General features: G+C 56.3%; 2 protein-coding genes across 6 annotated transcripts in view; one reads left to right on the top strand and one right to left on the bottom strand.

The window, feature by feature from the left end:
* The first annotated feature begins 40 nt into the window (after positions 1-40).
* ATG16L2 (autophagy related 16 like 2) lies at positions 41-20,309 on the top strand. Of its 3 annotated transcripts, none has more exons than XM_044390917.3 (18): positions 41-120; positions 2,314-2,413; positions 3,243-3,345; positions 6,785-6,858; positions 7,099-7,350; positions 7,486-7,551; positions 7,851-7,964; positions 8,938-9,000; positions 9,567-9,675; positions 9,998-10,103; positions 10,763-10,833; positions 11,120-11,191; positions 11,308-11,428; positions 11,762-11,867; positions 12,540-12,689; positions 12,926-12,973; positions 13,117-13,218; positions 13,542-20,309. In XM_044390917.3, exons 4-18 carry the CDS (start codon positions 6,785-6,787, stop codon positions 13,627-13,629), a joined length of 1,542 nt encoding a protein of 513 aa, XP_044246852.1. In that variant the 5' UTR covers positions 41-120; positions 2,314-2,413; positions 3,243-3,345; the 3' UTR covers positions 13,630-20,309. The 3 variants fall into 3 exon arrangements, with proteins under 3 accessions (XP_044246852.1, XP_026373818.1, XP_044246853.1); XM_026518033.4 differs by lacking the exon at positions 41-120 and adding an exon at positions 289-449; XM_044390918.3 differs by lacking the exon at positions 41-120 and adding an exon at positions 1,395-1,493.
* The window catches only part of FCHSD2 (FCH and double SH3 domains 2), a 266,732-nt gene continuing 264,250 nt past the window's right edge, over positions 19,776-22,257 (bottom strand). For all 3 annotated transcript variants that reach the window (XM_026518037.4, XM_057317025.1, XM_026518038.4), the window contains one exon: positions 19,776-21,943. In XM_026518037.4, coding sequence (XP_026373822.1) covers positions 21,860-21,943 — 84 coding nt within the window. In that variant the 3' untranslated portion in view covers positions 19,776-21,859. The remainder of the gene's footprint in view (positions 21,944-22,257) is intronic.

Below are 22,257 nucleotides of genomic sequence, written 5' to 3'. Positions count from 1 at the left end.
AGGGCAGGGACCGGGAGGCCGGCTCGAGAGCGCGCCCACAGGCGTGGGGGAGGCCGCCCCGGAGGTCGCGACCTGCGTCCCGGCTCGCTGCGGCGCCCAGCAATAGGAGCCCCGACGCAGGTGAGGACTTCTCGTGCGGTCCGGGTGGTGTAGCCCCCGGGGGCGGCTTCCCCGCACGTTTGCGCGGCTTTCTCCCCAGGCGAACGCTCTTAGTACGGTCCGGGGAGTCCCCGCCGCGGCCGCCCCCTGACGTCACGGAGTCCCCCGAGGCCCCGCCCCGGTCGCGCCTCCTTCCGCGGGAGCGGCGCGCGGTGCGGGCGGGAGAGCGGCTATGGCGGGGCCCGGCGCTCCCGGCGTGCCTGTCGCCCGCTGGAAACGCCACATAGTGCGGCAGCTTCGGCAGCGGGACCGCACGCAAAAGGCGCTCTTCCTGGAGCTGGTGCCGGCCTGTGAGTGCGCCGCGGGGGCCTCGCAAGATGGCAGTGGAGGGGACCGGGCTCCGGGCGCGGGGAGAGAGCGGTCTGGCTCCTCGGGTGGTGACCCGCGTGCAGAAGAGCCTTCTCGCCTCCGACTCCTTGGGCCTCCTGGCCCCTCTGTTACGCCCCACCTCTGACTAGCCAGCATTCCTGCCCTTTCCCGTCCAGCCTCTGCTTAGAGCCCCTTCCAGGACGCAGCTCCCTCCCGGTGCTCCTGCCCTCCTCGCCCGTCAGGGCCCATCTCTCCCGGTCTGGGTTTCCTGGGCACGGGATTGTTAGCTAGTGTTGGTTTTTTAGGGTCTCTTATGCTTCCCCCTCCTAGGGCAGTTCCCAGGGTACAATCTAGGCAATCCATGTGGTCCCTGTGACCCAGTGAAAGAACTCTCAGAGTAGCTGCTTCTAAACTCTGAATCGCTAGGGAGGAAGCTCAGACTCAGCTTTGCCACTGGTAAGTGATCCTGGCTCAGGTTTTTGGAGCACCGCTGTGCTTGGGCAATCCCAGCCTGAGGGAGAAACGGGGCTCCAGGCTGCTGGCTGAGCCCATGAAGTCATACTCAGGTGTCTGGGGTGGGGGCTGGTCAGGTGTGGGTATGGCAGTTCAAGCCAGGGTGAACAGGTGTGCATCTGTGTAAGTGCCTCTGGTCATTTGAGGTTGCATGTGGTGGTGGGGGGATCTTCGGGGGGGGGGATTACAACCACTATCCCCCCAGCTCCATCACTGGTCCTAATTTTGGCTGTTGCTTAACTATCTCTGCCCCCCCCCCATCCCCCAAACTGAATTTGCAGCTCTTGTCCTGGGCCATTTCCCTGCAACCCTCCAGGCTGCTGGTCCTCTCCCTCCGGGATGTGAGGCCAGCCTCCTGCTTCCAGGCAACCTCACTTTTCCACCGCTCTGGGAACATTCAAGTTGAGGGAGAAGTCACCCGTGTCCCCCAAGAGCTGCAGTCTGTGGGACTGGAGAGACCCAGAGGGCTGAGATCAGACATAATGAAGCTCCAGTCTTCTCTGTGGTCTTGGGTGGGTTGTATCCCTAAGCCTGATTTTTCACCCATAAATCGGGCAAAATGGCGTCTTCTTTAGATTTGCGGGGGGAGGGGGCAGTGCAGTGCCCTGGGGGCTGGGTGGGGTTTTGTGTGAGAACTAGGCCAGTGACCTCAGTTGAGTTGACAGGCAGGGGACTGGGTGAAGAGAAGGAGCTGAGGAGCTAGGCCTGGGCTTACCACCCCCACCCTACCCTGGAACTGGTGAGAAAAGAGGAAGTGAGTGTGGTGGGGGTGGAGGGAGATATTCCAGGGTCTGTGGCAAAAACTACCAAATTCAAGGAGGTCTGCTGGATAGTTGCTCAAAGACTTTCTCTTCTGGCTTGGGGGACCCTTACCCCAACCCTGGGAAAGAGAGGATTGTTTTTTAGAGTAGAAAGTTAGAGCCCCTGGAGGGGAAGTAATTTGCCAAAGGCGAAAGGCTGGTGGAGCTGAGTTTATTTCATCACTCTTTGGGGCAAAGACTTGCTCTGGGGCAAAGCTGAATCAATCCCCGGCCCCTTCCCTCAGGACCCACAGTGGTCGGTGAGGCCAGCCGTCTACTTCCCCTGCAGTGGTTGTCCTTCTCTGTCCCCTGGAGAGGAGGTTTCCCAGGAGGGCCTGTGGGCAGGTGCTGTGAGGAAGCTGTGCCAGGGCTGAAGGTCTTGGTGGAGCCCACAGGCACCACCCTCAGGCAAAGGGCAGAGCCCAGCCTGACAGCAGCTCTGCCATTCTGCAGCCTTGGGCTCCTGCAACCCTCCCAGCCAGACAGGTATGCCTGGAGTCCGCTGGAAAGTGTTTGTCTCTTGTACCCCTAGATAACCATCTCCTAGAGAAGGCTGAGTTGCTGGCCCGGATCTCAGAGAAGCTGCAGCCAGAGCCAAATGATGTCACTCCTGCTACCCTCCAGGGCCCCTGGTGAGTGTATGAGTGTTCCCCGTTACAATGGGCTGCCTATGCCTGGGCCCTGCCCTCACTGCCTATGCTGGCTTCATTTTCTCCCTGGCATCTCATTGGCCCTTAAATGCTACCCAGGGGAGGGAGGAGGTGGGCTCTTGAAACTTCTTCCAAGCCAGCTGCTTAGAATGTCCTTTCTCCACCTTTCTCGGTCCATCTCTGCATTTGTCTCATCTCTTCCCTTCCCACCCCCACACTCCTGCCTTTTCCCCTCCTCTTTTTTTGTCTCCCTGATCCTTACCTGAGGCCTACAGAAAGGGTCTTGCTACATATTCCAAAGGGGGAGTGTAGATGAGAACCAGGAGTGGGTTGGGCCTCAGAGTTGGGAGGTGGTGCTTTTTTTCTTTCTTAAATAAAGATTAATTTGACAGAGAGAGAGCGCGTGCGTACACACACACACACACACACACACACACACGCAGGGGGAGTGGCAGGCAGAGGGAGAGGGAGAAGCAGGGTTCCGTGGAGCAGGGAGCCCAATGTGGGGCTCACTCCCAGGACCCTGGGGTCATGAGGAGCCGAAGGCAGATGCTCAACTGACAGCCACCCAGGCTCCCCTGGGGGGTGCTACTTAAGGAGGGTCCTCGCTAGTGAACCCGAGGCCTGGGGAAATCCCAGAGCAGAAGAGTCATGGGCAGTTCCAGTTTCTGGAGACTTGCTCTTTCCTCTACTGGCTTTCTGGCTTCCACCTTCCTTAGGAGAAAGTTCATGGTTTTGGTTTCAGGCTTTCTGTGTTCACCCTGTGGCTGAACGGAGGGACAATGAACACTGCTCTCTTATTGGTTGGCAGGGAGGAGGAATCGGAGCCTGACTCAGACCAAGTCCTGTCACCAACCACTCTGAGGGTGAAGTGGCAAGAGGAGGAGGAGAGGCTCCGGCGGGTCTGCGGTGAGGTAGGCTGGGCAGGGGTCTGAGAGAGAATGGCATGGGGCCAGAATCCAGGACCCCCGGGGGCCAGGGGATGTGGTCCGAGGGATCCGGCAAATGAGAGACATTCCCCAAGTCCAGTGCCAGAGTGTTCTCTGGCTTGGTTCTGGCAGCCCAGGAGGAGGTGGTCTCCAACAGCAGCTAGAGGAGGTTAGGTGAGAGCTCGGAGAGGAGGATGAGGTGCCCAAGGCCCCCTTCCGGCTGGTCCCGCCTGCTGGGTTCACAGCCTGCCTCCCCAGCCCCGGGGCCTAGCACCGGCTGACACACAGCGCACACTTGCAGACTACAGGGAGCCGGCCCCCTCCACGGCAGGTGCGCCACCTCTGCCTGACACCGCTGCCCCCACCCCGCCGTGTCTCTTGGCTGCAGTTTCAACACAGTGTCCTGCTTTTCTTCTCTTTTCTGTAGCGGTTGCTTCTGAACTTCCTTCTCTGGTTCCTTTCCTCCTCCCTTTAAATGTGGGTGTTCCTTGGAGCTTGGGTGGGTTCGCAGACTCCTGTGCCTCAAGGACCTGTCTCCGGCCTAGCCGTCTCTCCTGAGCTCCGCACTCTTCGGTCAGCTGGGGTCCTTGGACAACATATCTAAAATCAGATCCCCCGTCTCCCCCACAGTATGTGGCCAGCAGCACATGGAGAGGTGACTCCTGCAGGTGCTGGGCTAAGCATTATTTCAGCTAATCGTCCACAACTCTAGAGCAGGAAACTGAGGCGTAGAGAAGTGGAGCCAGGATTTGAACTCCTTCCCACACGAATCCACCTTCTGTGATCTCCATTCATTCTTTCAACAAAGATTTATTGACAATTGTCACGTCCAAGGCACAAGATCAGAACGAGACCCGGCCCCATGGAGCTTGCAGTCCAGTGAAGGAGACTGATAGGCCATAAACACATGCCTGGTTACAGCATGCCACCTTACCTGCCCAACGAGTGTGCGAATGGGGCTGCGGACCCAGTGAGAGCCTCTCCCTCAGAGCCCTTGTTGTAGTTGCAACTTGACACTTGAGGCACTTTCTGGGCTGTGAGATCCCCAAGGCCTGGGATGCCCTTGCTTTGCTTCCACTTATCCCTGGGGTCTGTCTCCACAGTCCATGCTAATGAATATTTGTAGACTAAATGATGGATGAGGTAGACCCTTCACCCCAACTGGTAGTCACTGGGCTGGAAACCACGGGGCACCTCTGGTCCCTCTCAGCCCTTCACCCTGAGCTAGTAGTCATCAGCTCATGGATCCTGCCTCCAAATCCATCCACTCTCCGTTGGCCTGGCCCAAGTTACCCTCCTCTCTTCCTGGATGACCCCTCCCTTGGCACTCCCATCCATTCTCCATACAGCACTCACAATGAGAGAGAAAGAGAGATATGTATGTACGTATGTATACACACACACACACACACACACACACACACACACACACACATATTTTAAAGGAGCCTCCATGCCCAATGTGGGGCTTGAACTCAAGACCCTGAGATTGAGAATCCCATGCTCTATCAACTGAGCCAGCCAGGCGCCCCCAGAGTGATATAATTTAATAACAAAAAGATCTCCCTTCAAAAAGACAATACAGACATACATGCATGTGAACAGAAGCCCATCGACTAGAGAAGTGAAAGCCCCTTCACCATCTCTCCCATTGTCAGTTTCGGATACATCTTCCAGAGCCCTTTAGCCTTCCCAGTGGAGTTCTCCGGCCTCCTGTTGCACTTCCTGCTACTCTCCCTGTCTCTGAACTCACGGTCCCCTTTGTCTGGGACACTTCCACAAACCCCCTGCCCTCAGCACTTCCTCCCTGGCACTTCCTCAGACACACACCAGTCAGTTCCCACTGGGTAAGCCAGGGGATGGGGAGGGGCTTTTTCTTTAATTCTTAGTACTGTTTCACATATCGCAACAAGCATGTATCATTACTATTATTTTAGCTTTTTGGGGGACATCAGAGATCACAGGAAGTTGCAAAGACTGGCTACTTCTTATGTACACACAATCAGGAAACTGATATTGGTACGAGATGTGCATATATTTGTCATGTTGTTCCCCTGTGTAGATTTGTGGGACCGGCAATATACAGCACGATTTCATCACCACAAAGATCTCCCTCTTGCTACCCTTTTTGGCCACAACTCACCCCTCTCCCCCAACCATCCCTACCCCTGCAACCACTAATCTGTTTTCCATCACTATTATTTGGATTTTGAAAAGCTTCCCCAAAATACTGAATAAGAGAATATCAATGAAAGTAAATGACAGGCAAGGAAGCAGGAGTGGAGGTCAGATTGCTCAGCGGCGGAAGGACCGACAGACGTTATGAGTTGGGCCAGCTGGATGCGCAGGACACTCGCGCAGGGAGATGTGTCAGGGCAGCTGCGCAGCACTGGCCTCGCTCCTCAACCCGTCCCTCACCAGCCCGTGTGAGAAAGAACACAGGAACACGTTAGCGACCAGAGCCCCAACCTTGGTTATTTCCTCATGTTCCTCTCGTCACACTGGTAGGAACTCTTTTGCCTGAGGTCTGTCTCTTCCACGGACCCCTCAGCTCTAAACAGCGGGACTTGACCTTCCTCTCCGTGGCTTCCCCAGCTCTTGGTTGAAGGATTGCTGAGTGAGGCAGGGGCCTGATGAGGTGACCCTCACCCCCACTCCTGGGCTGGGGGCAGCTCCAGTATTCAGCCTGGCCTCTATGCTCCCAGAGCCCACCATTCTTCTTGCCCTGTGCCTCTGCTTAGGGCTCCTGGTTGCTCTCTGGATCTATGCTTGGGTAGGCCAGGGTTAGAGACGCGGGGAACAGAGCCCACATCCCTGGAACCCTTCCTGTAGACCTGTCCTGTAGTTGAAGCTTCCTGTTAAGTGGCCTGCCACTTAGCTGTGTAACTTTGTCAAGACACTTAAGCTGTCTGTGCCACTGTCCTCGTCTGTAAAACGGGGAAAATGGCAGTACCTACCTCATGCTGTTGTTAAGGTGATTACAAGTTAGTATGTGTGTAGCGCTCAGAACAGGGCACGACACACATGTGCTATGTAAACGTTTGCTATTATCTGAAATATTACTCCTTCTAATAATTCTGCATTACCCTGTGAAGCGAGTACTATCATTCCCACTTCACAGGTGAGGAAACAGCAGGTTCCCAGAGGTTAAATGACTACCCCGGGGTCACAGAAAATAAGTGGCACTGCCAGCACTGAAACTCAGGTGTTAGACTCCAGAGCCCAAGGCCCTTCCATCGGTCCACAAAAAGAGCAGGGCGTTCCTGTGCAGGTCCTAAACCCGTCTGGACGGCTGCTTTCTGTTCAGGAAAAGGGCGGGTGGGTGGAGTACAGACTCTGTTCCAGGAGGCCGGGGAGGGGCAGGAGGCGCGGTGGGAGCCCTACGGAGGCGCTCCCGCCCACCTTCTGGCCCCTGGCCCCCCAGATGGCCTACCAGGCGGTGGAGCAGAGCGCTGCGCTGGGCGCCTTGGAGTCGACGCTGGAGGAACAGCAAAGCAGGTGAGGCTCGGGCCAGTGCGAGGGGGGGGCGCGCCCATCTCTGGGTGGCTCGGGCCATCTCTGCCGGGGGAAGGGGGAACCGGGTGCTCCTGCGTGTCTCCAGCACGGCCCGAGAGCTCTCCCCACGTCGCTGGTTGGAGACTTGGCTTAGCCACCCGCCGACCGCGTGGAAGGGGCAAGTCTGTCCCACGTCTGAGACCGGCTCCCGCCGGGCGGTGACGCACAGTCCCCCTCCTGCAGGCTGGCGGCTCTGGGGGGCCGCGTGGCGGAGCTGCAGGAGGCGCGGGCGCAGCAGACGCGGCAAGTGGACGCACAGCGGGCGCTGAACGGAGCGCAGCGGGCGGCCTACGAGGCGCTGCGCGCGCGCGCCAGGCTCCTGGAGGCGGCCCTGCGCAGGCTGGAGGAGGAGGCGCGCGACCTGCTGGAGCGGCTCGTGCAGCGCAAGGCGCGCGCCGCCGCCGAGCGCAACCTGCGCCTCGAGCGCCAGGAGAAGTGAGCGCACTCGGCCCCGCCCCTCGGAGACGCGAGCGCCGCGCCCCTGGTGGGGAGGGCACGATCCGCGCTTCACCTCCGCGTCCCGAGTAGCGTCGGGCCGGTCCGGCACTCTGGATGCTTCTCTACCCCCAGGGCCAAGCAGGCGCGGATGACCTTGGAGCTAAAGAAGGCTGCCAAGCGGACAGTGAGCATCAGCGAGTAAGCGTGGGGATGCGTCCAGCCCTGCCCGCCCAGCCTCCCCTGACCGGTGTGCCCCGCGTGCTCTCGGGCGCCCTTTTCTCTGGCCTCTGCCTACAGTTCTACCCCGCCCCACCTGTCCACACGAGGCCCCCGGGTACACTGAGCCCACAGGACACGTGCAGACTCGAGTGGTGGTAGGACCCGGTACCCCTACCCGCCACCCGTGCGCCCACACAGACCCCTCTTCACTGTGCGGTGCTCTGGAGGCAGGGAGGGGCTGGTCTCTTGAGCTTCCCGAGTTTCACTCCCTCTCCCAGGAGCCCAAACACCATAGCCGATGGGATCAGAGAGGAGGCCGAGGCTCTGGCCCTGACTGCTGAGCCCCTATCCCTGAAGAGTGAGGCTGGTGAGAAGTGGAAGAGGCCCTTCAGGTGAGGACCATCCCAGAGCTCTGAGCTGGGCCCCACTCTAGAGTCTTTTTCTAGGGCCTTGGGCCCAGCTCTTGGGCTGAGAGGAGTTTGGGGAGAGGCTGCAGTACAGCTCAGACCTCCCAGGACAGGTCTGGTCTCCAGTGTCAAGGCCTCTTTCTCTTCTTCTCAGGACCAGAGCTCTGGGGGTGGGGTGTCAGTCTGGTGAAAGGGTGTCACCAGGAGGGAACTGTGGGCAAGGCCCAGGACTCACCTGTCACAGGCATGTGTGTGTGTGAACATGTGAGCAGGTATAAATGTGAGCTCTCACACGCTTCTGAAGCACATGGATTGGGGCTTCAGTCCTTGAGGGCCCCTCCCCTCAGGCTCCCCCATTCATCGCCATTTGTCTGTCATTGAAGTGGCCCCCCACCCCCTGCTCCATTCACCAACTTGAAGGCTTCTCTTTGAGCCCTTCCTTGCAGGTCACTGCTGTCCAGGCCTGGGGGCAGTGAAAGAACTTTGGGGAGGGCATGAGATACTGCTCCCCAAAGTCCTTGGCAGCCCTGGTGGGCCAGGTCATCCCAGGACACATCCTCTTCTGGGCTTTTTTGAGGTCACTCAGCAGGCCTAGGTTTAACCTCCCTCCATCCCCCAGCCTTGCGCTATTCCAGCCTGAGGGCACCTTCGCCCTCTCCCTCATATGCCCCAGCTCAGCCTCCCCAGAACTTTTGTTGGGGGGCACTTGGGTGGCGAGGCAGTTCTTACTGTCATGGTGGAAACCGTGGGAGACTTTATTTCCGAATCCCTCCCCGCCTCCACCTTCCTGGGCCTGCTGTGGGTCGTCCCGCTCTCCTGCTCTTGGAGGAGCCAAGTTCCTGGCCCAGGCTCACAGGCCTGTGAGCCTCAGGGTCCCCAGCAGGTGTAGGGATGGATGGCGGCTGCCTGCACACCCACCGGCCAGTCCCTTAGCACATCTCTCTTAATTCTACCCCAGATCTGCCTCTGCCACCTCCTTGACGCTCTCCCGCTGTGTGGATGTGGTGAAGGAGCTTCTGGAGTAAGTGTGTGCGTGCACCCACATGGGTGTGAAGGGTTTCGGCCCCTTGGAGGCCCGTGTCGGGCTTCTGCAGTCCAGGCTTGGTCCGCGTATGTCTCGCTCTGTCCTTCTCTGTGTTGCCCAGCTGTCTGTCTGAATCTCTGCTGTCTCTCCCAGACCTCCTTTCCCTCGTTTCCAGGCCTGCCTGGCTATCCTCCACGCTCTGTCCCTCATCCATGGTCCTCACAGGGGACGAAGATCTCCAACCTGAGCCTGGATAGGGACTACCACTCAGTGGGGAAATAGGCTCAGATGTGTCAGGACTTGTTCAGGGTCCCAGAGCCAAGTGGCAGCAAGGCTAGGACTGAAACCCCAGCCCAAGGTTGCTCCCATCCACCGACTCTCCCCTGCCTCTGTGCTCCTCCCACCTTCACCCTGACCCCTGGGGTCAGAGGCCGGGCTGGGAACAAGCTCGCTGCTCCTCTGGGCATGTGCTGCCGCCTTGCTTGTCTGCTTTCTATTGCTGCCGCCTCAGGGGCATGAGACTCCTGTGTCAAATGCCTTCCTAACACCTGCCCCCCACCCAGTTTCAAGAAGAGGAGAGGCCACTCCATTGGGGGAGCTCCTGAGCAGCGATACCAGAGCATCCCTGTGTGTGTGGCTGCCCAGCCTCCTAGCCAGGTTCAGGATGTGCTGGTAAGGGAGGGGCTGCCGCATGCATGCGGCGTGAGCCCCAGGGTGGTCCAGGGAGGCCAGGGAAGCGACGCTGGGCCCCTCCACTAGGGCACAAGTTGTCTTTCCCAGCCAGTGGTAGAAGCCTCTCGGCACTTAGTAACGCGGGATGGACTGGAGAGGGAGGTCAGGAGGCCAGGCAGGGCACTATGGGAAGTGGAGCGGGAGGCTGCCGCAGGGCTGAGGAGACCTGATGTGTGCGGGTGCGTGTGAGAGAGCCTGTGAGTGTGCGCAGAGGGGCGCCTGTGGGGAGGACCCGAGGCCCCAACCTCCCTTTTTCCCATAGGACGCCCACCTCTCCGAGGTCAATGCTGTTTGTTTTGGCCCCAATAGCAGCCTCCTGGCCACCGGAGGGGCTGACCGCCTCATCCACCTCTGGAATGTTGTGGGAGGTGAGGATTTCTCCTCTGTGGGCCAACCTAGTGCTTTCTCTCCAGAGCCCACCCTCAGCTTGCTCCTTGTTGGGCAAAGGTCTTAGATCAGTTTGTGTTTCTTCACATGTCACATTTTGTGGGCCGTGGCCAGATGACCCCTTGGCAGGAGTTCTGGGCTGAGCCTCCCACCGGCTGGGACCTAGGTCTGCAGGATGGGGAGGGCCCAGGTCAGATGGTCCCTGTTAGGGGAAGTGGGGGTCCCTTCTCATTAGATCCTGCGGGGATAGGCCCTTGAGAAACAGGTCCCTGGGGTCCACCAGGTGACCTTTTCTGGTATCCCTTGAGCTCTCAGAACTCAGGAGCTGAGTGTTCACTATCTACCCTGTGCTTGGAGAGGCGGGTGTGCTGGGGAGTCAGTCATTTCCTGGAGGCTTCCTCGAGAAAGGGTTGGCCCTGGCTTGCTGGGTGACCTAGGGACAGTCCCTTCTCTCTGGTCCTGGCGCCCTGTGAGATGATCCGCTGCCCCCTGGAGCCCCCTGCTGGCAGTTTGGGAAGGTGCAGGCTCCAGGCCAGGCCCCCAGAATTCTTTCCTCCGGCTTGGGAGAGACTGATCTCAGCTCTTCCTTTTCATGAGGTTAGTGACTTCATTTCGCCTGTCTTTTTCCCGGTCCCTCCAGGTCGTCTGGAGGCCAACCAAACCCTCGAAGGAGCTGCTGGCAGCATCACCAGTGTGGACTTCGACCCTTCGGTGAGGGGACTTAGCCTCAGTGACATGTGATGCCCCTGGTGTGTCCCTCCCACGCCCCAGTCTCCACACTGGGCAGGTGGGGGCTCTGAGACATAAGGGAACATCATGGATGTCCTAGACTCTGTCCCTCTGGCTGCTACACAAGCCTTCCCTGGGCCTGCATGCTCTGCCTGCCTGGATGATTGGGGCTCTAAGGCAGCCCCCGCCCCAGCTGTCTGGCCTGAGGGACGTTGCTCCTGTCCGGGGCCAGGTTCAGGGCCTTTCCCTTCCCCTTCCATCTCTCCAGGGCTCACAGGTATTAGCAGCTACTTACAATCAGGCCGCCCAGCTCTGGAAGGTGGGAGAGGTACAGTCCAAGGTAAGGTCTGACTGAGGAGGCAGCCCTGGGGGTCAGGGGTCATGCCTTGGGCCCTGAAGGGGGTGTTATGGAGTCTTGGCCACGGCCTTGATCCATACCTGGGATGGGGGGGGCAGGAAACACTGTCTGGACACACAGACAAGGTGACGGCTGCCAAATTCAAGCTAACAAGGCACCAGGCGGTGACTGGAAGCCGAGACCGGACAGTGAAGGAGTGGGACCTCGGCCGCGCCTACTGTGAGGCCCAGCCCCTACCTCCCCCTCCCTACCTGTTGGCACCCCCAAGCCAGGTCAAGAATACCTCAGCATGTTCTCTGGGAATGGCTCTAAGATTCACAGGCATTTGGGGTGAAACCTCCCGAGGCCTCTCCTTCTCTACCCCTCATCGGTGCTTTCTGCCTGGTGTCTTGGTGACTTCAGGCTTTGGGCTGGGAAGCAGGGGACCTGGGTTCTAGTTTGGGGAGGATACTTACCCCTCTGGGGCTTCTGGACCTCGGCTTCTCCATATGTCCTGCGGGATGGTTTCCACAACCTTTTTCTGAGGCTTGGGCTCTGCTCCTTGGTCCCCAGGCTCCAGGACCATCAATGTCCTTTCCTACTGTAATGATGTGGTGTGTGGGGACCATGTCATCATTAGTGGCCACAATGACCAGAAGATCCGGTTCTGGGACAGCAGGTGACAGGCATGGGCTGTGGGTGGTGGAGGCACGGGGACAGGCTTCCTGTGTTCTCGTCCCTTTCTCTGGCTATGGAGCCATGGAGGCACCTCAGGGAGTGCGGCTGTGGTGGCCTCTCTGTGCTCGGTGTGGCCCCGTGAAGGCTCTGCTGCCTCTGGGGACCAGTGGTACCGTTTTAGTGGTTCTTGGTCCAGCTGCTGGACTTGGCCTGGGCCTTGCCAACCAAAATGGAGGAGCCCCCTTTTCTACGTAGTTCCCACTTTTTAATCAAAGGAAACAGCAGATTTAATTGTGTTTTCAGTCTAGAGCCCCGCACTGGGCTTGGATGATTCGTGAAAGCCAGTGCCAGGCCTGTCTGCAGCGCCTCCTTCCAGGCGTGCGGGGCTGTTGCTGGAAGCCTGTTGCTCGCTCTCACATGGTTAATGGCAACTCTCACTGTTTTCTGTCAAGCACTTATTTTAGTGACCAGGGGTTTCGAGGCCCCAGCGTCTAGTCAGAGGCTGGCTCAGTTCCTGTGGCAGGGGCTGGCTGCAGTGGGAGAGAGAAGTTTAGTCCGCGTCAGCCCTGGCCCCGGTCATCTGAGACCTGGGGGCACCTCTTGACTTCGGTAACCTGTCAGGAGTGGCCTCGGTGGCCAGTTCCTCATCCCTACCTCTGTCTCTGCTCCTCAGGGTCCCCTGCTGCACCCAGGTCATCCCTGTGCAGGGCCGGGTCACCTCCCTGAACCTCAGCCACGACCAGCTGCATCTGCTCAGCTGTTCCCGAGATGACACACTCAAGGTCATTGACCTTCGTGTCAGCAACATCCGCCAGGCGTTCAGGTACCAGCCTGTGCCCACTGACGCTGCGGCTTTGGCCGGGGCAGCTGGGCCTCTCGTCCCTTGTTAAGGGCCCTTCGGGGCCTGTCAGTAGGGGACCCATCCTGGAGGCCCTTCTGGACCAGGGCCTGCTGAGGTGCCCCAAGCTCTTGACGGAGAGAGGGAGCTCTGGAAGCTGCTGGCTGAGGGCAGGGACTGGCGGCCGCGTTCATTCTGACCCCGATTCTGTCTGTCCTCAGGGCTGATGGCTTCAGGTGTGGTTCCGACTGGACCAAAGCCGTGTTCAGGTGTGTCTGTGAGCGCACGTGCCTCTGCCTGAGTGTGCCGCACCTGGCCGTGTATGTCCGTGTCTGCGTGTCCGCGTCTCTGTCTGCATGGGTGTGTCCTCACCTCTGATCGTCTCCTGCTTGCTCTGCTGTGGCCCCTGCAGCCCGGACAGAAGCTATGCGCTGGCAGGTTCCTGGGACGGAGCCCTTTACATCTGGAATGTAGACACCGGGAAGCTGGAGGGTAGTCTGCGGGGACCCCACTGGTGAGCGTGGCCCCCCCCGCCCACCCCTCCCCCAGCCCCGGCCCCAGTGCTGCTCAGCCAGTTCCAGGTTCTGACATGCTTGGGACCCTGGAGCCCCCAGCTCTTGTCCCCACACCTTCAGCCCCCCTGGCTCCCCCCAAGCCCTTCTTAGTTCACAAGGTGCTTTCCCGCGTGTGTGCACAGCTCTGTGAGCCCATTTTACAGGGGAGGCAGCAGGCTCAGACGGAGCCTCAGACTGCCCGGTTCCAGTAACCAGGGGCAGAACCCAGGCTGCAGGCCTGGCTTCTGATGCCTCCCTGAAGCCTGTCCCTCCCTCTCCTCAGCACTGCCGTCAACGCCGTGGCCTGGTGCCCCTCGGGGAGCCATGTGGTGAGCGCGGAGCAGGCCAGGAAGGCTGTGCTCTGGCACTAGTGCCATGCCGAAGCCCGAAGCCCGAGGACAGCTTCCCACTGCTCACAGGCCTCCAGAGCAAGTGGGGTGGGAGATGGGGGTGGCCTTGGGGCATTTCATGGGGAATAAGGCCTGGCAGGACCTGGCCTGTCTGTTGAAAAAAAAAGTGTGTGTGTGTGTGGGGAATGACACTATTTTTTTGGTGTTTTCTTTTTTTTTTTAATCTCTGATTTCTCACTTTCTTTGACAAAACTGAAAAAAAAAATTGCATCTAAACTGGTGTCTGCTTGCCTCTTTGCAGCATTCAGGTAGCAGAGGCCTTTGGGCTGGTGGTACGACGACACCCGGGCTTGGCCCCCTTCCTCCTCCTGCACAGAGCTGGGGCAGAGCCAGTCTGGCCTCAGTGCTGTTCGCGTCTGAGGAGACAGCATGAAGAAAGGCTCACAGGCAGCAAAGGGCAGTGGCTCTTGGGGCCATGGGAATTTCACCCTTGGTCCAAGCTGGTCCAGAGGCCAACACCTTGGGCCCTCCTATGTCAGGCACCCAGGGTAGACTGAGGCTGTGGAGGGGCGTTGGGAGTTCCAAGGAAGGGAGCACGGGGAGCAGCCCCGAGGGGCTCTGGTGGAGAGGGTCCTAACAAACCAGAGAGTGATGTCAAGTACTTAGTACACCAGGCCTGCCTAAGATGGGGGCACGTTCTTGCTCCAGAGGTAGGGCCCAGAACGGGTGGGGAACAGCCTGTGTGGGTCTGTGTGTTGGGGAGGGCAGCCGTGGGCTGGGCCTGGGTTGGGGCTTCACTTAGGCAGGCACCACAAGCCTGTGGAGTACAAGGCAGACGCAGCGGGGCCGAGCCTGGGCACCCCACTTCCCTTGTCAGCCTCGGGCACGGAGGAGTCATCAGCAGGACAGCCTTCGCCAGTCACAAGACAGCAGAAGGGCCTTCTGTCCCCGAGTGACGGGACCTTACTGTGGAGCGCTGCTCGTCCGAGATTCAAAGCCTTCACTCTAGAATTCTCAGTTTCCTTCTTTGTCACCTTACAAAGTCTCCCTCGGGGCTCACTGCCATTTCCGGGCTTTGGAAGCCGTTCCCAGCCCACTATTTAGTAGCTGGGTGATTTCAAGCAGGTTCCTTAACGGCTTTGTGCCTTAGTTTCCCCCCTGTGAAAGGGGCAAATAATAGTACTCACCGCAGAGGACGCCTGCGTGGCACAGTCCGTTAGGCGTCCGACTCTTGGTTTCCACTCGGGTCGTGATCTTGGGGTTCTGAGATGGAGCCCCGTGTCAGGCTCCGCGCTCAGCAGAGTCTGCCCGAGATTCATTCCCCCTCTCGCTGCCCCTCTCCCCCCTTCTCATTCACGCTTTCTCCCTCCCCCTCTCTTTAAAAAAAAAAAAAATAGTGGTCACCTCAGAATTTATCGTAGGGACTCCGCGTGTTAGTATCCGTGCAGCTCCTGGCACGGCCCAAGGCCGCATGTTGATTAAACGGCCAGGCCACACTCTGCTCACTCTCCCATCACCACCGCTCTTGGCCCCGCTGTCCCCTGAGCTCTAGGTGACATACCCAGCTGCCTCCTGGACATCATCTCCCCGACGTAAGTGTCTCTTCCCCTCGTGCCCCACATCCTCCGGCACCAGGGGCTGGAGCCATTGTGTCTAACTTTAAACTCGCTGCACCGCCGGCCCCTCTTGCCCGGGCCAGAGTGACTTTCTAAGGTGTCATGGTCACAGATACAACCCTTTGAAGTTCCCAGGCTGCCTGCAGAGAAGCTTCTTGGCATTAAATCCAAAGCCCTCAGGAGTGAGCCCGCTGACCTCAGCTGCATTTTCATTTCCTTGCTACTCTGAATGTGTTTCGCACATTGATTTTCTCTCTGCCCAGAATGTTCTTCCCTCCCAGCCCCCAACTCAAATTCGTCCTTCGGGGATCCTCTCACTGAGAGCCTTCCCTCACTTACCAGGCTGGCGAGGGGCCTCCTCTCCCCTTGTGTTCCTCTTTGTGTCTCCTTCCGTCCATTTTCAGTCGGGGAGCTCGTGGAAGAGGGCAGGATGGGAACAGTAATTCCCGGGATTAGGCCCAGAGAGCGCCTCGGGAAATGTCTGTTAAATGGCTGACTCAGCAAGTCTAACAGCTGAAGATGCTAGGAGTCCAGTACTTTCCAGCCTGAGCCCTGGAGGCCCAGCCCTCTTGTCCTGGCTCCCAGTGGCCACCAGGAGTCACCAGCTGCTTAGCGTCTGCTGAGCCAGTCTCCAGTCTCCTGGGATTCACGTCTGGAGACCGGGTGCTTCCAGGAGCCCCGATTACCAAGCGTTCGGGGTCCGGCACAGTGCCCTGCATTTTTCCTGCAGTGTGGCTGGGAGGTAGTTTCTCTTTAGGTGATGAAATTGCCGCTCAGATTAAGTATTGTGAGATCACACCCGGCACAGCTGGATTGTGTCTATTATACTTGCGGTTTTTGTTGTTTTTATTTTTATTTTTTTTTGTTTGATTTGACAGTTTTTTTAAAAAATAATTTTTGTTTTATTAGTCACCATACAGCACATCAACAAAATAACGTTTTGAGAATCTGGGCCCCCGATTATGCAGGGCTGCAGGCCGTCCTCCCCGACCCTCCGTGCCCAAGTGGCACGTGCCCTGCCCCCACTGCTGTGGGGGATTCTAGCTCTGTGTCTTTCCTAAATCGCTCCCTGCAGCCTCTCTGTTTTCCATTCTGGGCTCTGGCTGCCTAGGACTATGGTCAGTGTCCCCCGAAGTGCGGGACACGCAGGGCCACGAGCGGGAGGTGAACTAGATTCCGGGGGGCCGTTACCGGCTATACCACTCGGAGCAGGACTGCAGTGAAGGCTGCTTAGATAATCCAGAAAAGGTGTTCAGAAATGTCGGACTCAACTCCAGGGACAGCAAGCCCTCTGCTCCCGTAAACCTTCCCTTCCTCCTGGGGCCAATCTGACGGCACCCCTCGGGGTGCAGTTGCTTCACCTCAGAGAGCACATGCACACCTCAACTTACTTGGAAGGACTGCTTCCTGGGGGAGCAAGTCTGGAAGGGCCAGCGACAGGCCAGAGCATTCCAGGGAAGGGTGGGTGTGGAGGAAGAGGGGCTGGCAAAGACTGAGCAGGGGAAGAGCTCCGGACAGCCAGCCGGGGAGGCTGCCCCTCCATCGAGCCTTTGAAGTTCCCTGTGTAGAGGGGGGAGGATAGAGCCCTGGGGCCAAAAACCTTCGTTATCCTCTGCCTTTCACGTCTGCATACCTTCCAGGTTTTCAGTCCTCAGGTACTCGGGCTGCCTGAGTTCAGGTCTCTAATGTCAAAACGGGAATGGTCTTTCCCTTGGTGTGCACGCGGGCTGAAGCCCAGAGAGGGGCCAGGGTCTCGCGCAGCGTCACCCAGCAGAGCTGGGATAAGAACAAGGACGCCCTCTTTTCTGAAGACTGCCCTCAGGTTCTGCAGAGAGGGGCTGGCCCGGTCTGGACACCCAGTTCTAGGTTCTGCTCCCAGTGGTCTGCCTGAGAGACTGTGGGCAAATCACAGTGTCTTCTTGGGGGGGGGGGTGTTTCCTCACCTGTGAGACTTTCAGCCGCACAGCTCTGGGGCCCAGGTGACACAGCTCTTCCCTGGGGCCGTTCTGCAGGCCCGAGTACTGCCTCCTCTGTCTGCCCTGCCCATTCAGGCCCTAGTGAGCCTGAGAGGTGACAGGGAGAAACGACAGAAGCCCTTGTTCTGGGCTCTTGCCGCCCTTGGTCTTCTCCCTGAAGACACACCTTAGCTGGAGTCTGCTGTTCCTGAGTCACCCTCACCAGATCTGAGCCCCTTGATGACAGAGAGGAGATCTGAGTCATTTATGTCTCCAGCGCCCAGAGCAAGACCTGGGGCAGTTTGAATTCAATATTCAACACGATTGAATAGAGGTGGTCCTGGCCCTTAAGTTCTCCGGAAGAACCCTGGTGGCACCGGGTGTGGCCCCATCTGTGGCGAGTCAGCGTACCACATCTGGGTACAGGCTGTTTTCTTCCTCTGGACACACTTCTACTGGTCAAAAATATTTTCATCTTCTCTGCACATTATTTCAGTTGATCCTCCTGGATTTCAGGACATTGGTATCGCCTTCTCATTCCCACTTTACAGATGAGGAAAGCAAGGCCCAGACAGGCGAAGGGGTGAGCCAGGCCACAGCTAATCAGGCGGCCTTCTGACCAGGCTCGTCCCCCACCCCTCACAGAAGCAAAGGGGTGACGAGAACAAGAAGGCCGCTTAGGTGTTTAGCACACAGTGTGGAAGGGGTGTGAACCCTATTTGTGGGTTCCTTTCTGTTGTGTCAGGAGAACACTCCAGAATATTCCCAGACCAGAGCTCTCGGAAACAGACATGGCAGAAGTACTTCGTTCGTTTTCTTGGCCCGTAGGACCAGGGGAAAATGGTCCGGGAACAAGACGCTCTTTGGCACTCGCAGGGCTCTTGGCAGACCCACAGTGACAGAGTCTAGGAGGAAACTTACACTGCTTGCGTCAAGTTGTCGGATTTCAGGACAAATTACAATGCTCTCTTCTAAACTAAAATTTCTATAACTTGCTTGTATTTTTGTCATGAAAAACCTCTTTGTAGTGAACAAAATAAACACAAAGATTCAGAGCAGTGAGATTTTGTTGTAAAGCCACTCAGGTCGGGCAGTGATTGGCTCCGTAACGCAGAGCTGTGGCCTCGGGCAGCGAGGGACTAGAACAGCCTGGGATGTGAGCACAATCCAGAGGAGGGTTTGCTTTCTCCGGGGGGCGGGGTGGCAGAGGCGGGAGGGTCCAGTGCTTGAATGATCGATTTCTGGCCATCCCGCGAAGTCTGTGTGTCAGTCTGCTCTGAAATACTGTGACCTCTTCGTGTGTTTTCACTGTGTCTAGGAACGGAGCTTACCTACAACATAGGGTTGGAGAAACCCTTGGAAATCATCTCATTCCACTCCTTTCAAAGCTGGCCACGCAGCAGCCCAGAGGGGAAGGTTGTCCACCAGGTGGTGGCAGGGCCAAAGCCGAGGACATTCTCCTACTTGCCTCTCTGTCTGGCTTGGGGGTGGGGGTCAGAGGTCAGAGAGGAAAGGATCGCGGTGAGGTGCTGTGAATCTATGGTCATTGTTTTAGTTAGTTCCTTTGAAGGAGGAGGCCAAGATTTAGCTGTGACGCTGGGGTGGGGCAGGTAGTTTAACTCTGTCCCCTGGTCACAGACTAAGCCTCTGATGCCAACAGCAGTCTCAAACGTGGTATTCAACGTACACCTTCCCTTGTGTCTGTGAAGCATTCCTTCTCTCGACAGCCTTGTGTGGCCGTGGGACTGGAGGACAGCAAGGACCCCGGCTGCGACGGGAAGGTCACAGAAGGTGGGGAGGTGACAACACGCTGGTGCTAACACCTGGGCCTGCAGCCTCGATGGACCTCCTTGGATCCCCAGTGTCATCCTCAGGTCCCCAGGAGGATGTGGAGGCTCGGTTCCCACCGCTGTCAAGTGGGAGCCAGGATTTAACTCTGACCTTCTGACTCCACAGTCCATGCTGTCGTCTCTCAAGCTGCTGGTGGGAGTGTCAACAGAAACAATCATTCCGGAGGCCAATTTGCCAAAACCAATCAAAATTAAATGCTCATATAGCTTACTGACGCTCAAATTACATATTTAGGAATTTACCAATATTTTTACTGAACAAATTTATAAAGAATGATGTACAAAGATGTTGTTTTCAACTTTCTAACTGCGAATGGATGGAGACAACTTAAACGTCTATCACTACAGCAGGCTTAAATTAGGATGTATCCAAACCATGGAATGGAAGACAGCCTTCAAAAAGAATGAGGGAAACCTACATATATAATCCCATGTATACTAAAAGGCAACATGTACGTGTATAAACGTTTCATGCACAGAAAAAGTCTGGAAGAATACATACCGCACATACCCAGCTCTGGGAAGAAGGGCCGTGGGGTCCCTCCCCGAACAGACAGAGCCCTGGTCCTCAGTGTGGCTGGTTGGCAGCCAGAGGGCCTCAGTCTTTAACTGGGAATTTATTTCCCCCTCTCTGTATCTGTTTTTTGGTTTAAAAAAGGAAGGCCTAGGAATGTCTTTATAAAAAGCACTGTCTATTTGGAAAGGTCTGTTTACCCAAATCTTTTTATACGGAAACTTAGAAAACGTAATTCCATTTTTTTTTTATTATTCAACATTTTATACATAATAAATACAAACTTTTTACAGCCACTGTAGAGAAAGCACATCGGCGCAGAGGCACTCCCTCCGAGCCCGGCCCTGTGCGCTGTGATGCTGGGTTACATGTCCTGGAGGGAGAGGTTCTTTTTAAAAAGGAGGCATATTTTTACAACTTTTGTGTGTTTTTTTTTTTTTTAAATAAAATTAGCAGCTCTTCCAAAAAATATTTTAAAATATAACAAAAGATTTCAAATAACTCTCTGAGAATGTGGAAAATCCAGATTCAAGGACAATTTGGCTAGCTAAAGAGAGAAGACAAAACTGGGTAGCGAAAACTGCCTGATTTAAGCACTTGGAAGATTGTTTAAAGTGCTTTGAAGATTTTTAACATGTCAGAGAACTTTAAAATCTTAAAAAAGCCACCCTTTTAATTTCTTTTTTAAACTTAAGAATAAGTTTGATAAACACAAAAAGACCTCAAATAGATCAACAGGTTAAGAAATGCAAAAAACAAAACAAAACCCCCAAATCACAGAGAAGACTCGTCACCGGGTGTTGTCACTGACGTGATCAGACGACTAACTGAAGGTTTCTTCAGCTATAACCTGACTTTTGGTCAAAAATCCCATGGGGACATTTGGCAAGCATTTCAAGTTTTTAAAGATTCTTAGGAGGGATGGAGTTTTCAAAGCATAATACAACTTTTAGATTGAATTCTGCAAATTTGTTTTCTTAAAAAAAAAAAAAAAAAAGCAAGCGGCAACATCCCCTTGTCCGTAGGTTCGGCTCCCCTCCCCCCCCCCCCCCCCCCCCCCCGATTTTCCACGGGAGGCGGAGCGCCAACAGAGGCCTCCTCTGGGCCCCTGCGGCCGTGAGCTCGCTGGCCTGTGCAGAGCGCGACCCTGGGCTCTCCCTGTGACACGGAGGACTCGTCTTTCCCTTGTCAGTCTGCACTTGTGCGCGCCGTGCAATCCTTCGGTCCTTTTTCATAGGAAGCCGGTTTCCTCCATGACCCACAGGTTCTTCCTCCCACGGAAAGGTCAGGTCAGGGGGGCCTGGGAAGCTGTACCTTCTGCAGGGGGTTGGCCGCCGGTCTGGAGCAGCCCCCGGCTGGCTGGCCGGGCTTGGGCACCGGCTTGGGAATAAACCAAGGCGAGGGGCCTCCCCAGGAGAGAAGCTCGACAAGGCAAGTGTGTGTCCCCAATTTATCTAGACATTCAGATTCTAAAGATACTGGTCAGAAGAATATATGCTGCAATAATTAAGACGAAAAATACCCAAATACAAAAAGAACATTAAATCGGCTCGTTTCAGATCTGGAAGCTCCATTTCTGTGCCAGCCGCAGCCTCCTTCCTGTTAGTCTACGTGATGGACGAGATTTGGCTGTTAGTTCAGCCCCTCCATATTAGCTCCACTAACACTAAAGGAATGGCGTAAATATTAATACAAAGGACACTGTTACTGTTTTAAATCTGTTAGTTGTGGAAGAGATGTGCGTTAATGCAATTGGCGATAAACTCAGGGCAGTCCACTTTTTTCCAATAAGGTCTCACTTTCTCAGTCTGGGGACTAATTGTGGGGAGGAGCCAGCCTCTCCTGAAATCCCTCCTTCTAGTTCCTTATGTAGCCAACATGATCTGATTAAGCTCAGTCAGACGAGCAAAAGCCACCTGAAGAAAGACGAGGATCTCTGCCACATCCTTGTGGCCACAGTAATATACTGTACGAGTGCACGTGATCGGTTTCTCTGTGACTGTGCCCTGAATGAGGCCTGGTCTTGAGTCTCATATAAAAATGGACCACTGATAGGCATGAGGGCTGTCCCCCTCTGCTTCTAGGGCCCACCAGGATTTGTGCTATGGTAGGAGAGATGACATAGAAAATGACAACAAAAAAAGGCACAAAATATTCAAAATGTGGGAGGAGTCCACCAGGCCACCCAGTCACATAATCCTCCTTGTTTCTGCTCCGTTCAAGAGTCATCATCATGCAAAGGTGCCTAAAGAACAAGAACGGCCAAACACCAAGCCCGGCCTTGATTGTAGCGGTAACGGATGGGCAGACCCATCATCACACCAGTGTGATTTCTACGTCCTCGATCTTCTCTGCTGGCCTTCGGTGGTTCTGTGTAGGTGGAGGGGGAGCTGCCCGGACCTGAGCAGCAAACAAACACAGGATCGTCCGTCAGCTTCCTGAGTCAGTACTGGAAGCGTCCACATCCCAACAGGTCATTTATCCACAATCATGGGCACCCCAGGGGTCTCAAATGCTCTGATCATGAAAGCATGTGCTTCCAAAGTAATTCTCACTATTTCCCACACCAAGGAGTTACTGTTCCGATGAAATGTGTAACCTACAAATCAGGTGCTTGCCTCGGCTGAAAGCTTCACGGGCATGAGTCACTGTAGCCCTAAAAGCCTCATCCAAAGCAAAAGCCTGGAGGTGGAACCCAGAGAGAGCGATGCTTG

Source organism: Ursus arctos, unplaced genomic scaffold, assembly GCF_023065955.2.
Source record: "Ursus arctos isolate Adak ecotype North America unplaced genomic scaffold, UrsArc2.0 scaffold_22, whole genome shotgun sequence".
Taxonomy (NCBI): Eukaryota; Metazoa; Chordata; class Mammalia; order Carnivora; family Ursidae; genus Ursus; species Ursus arctos.
The sequence above is the reverse complement of the archived record's forward strand: the minus strand, read 5'-3'. Positions and strand labels throughout refer to the sequence as shown.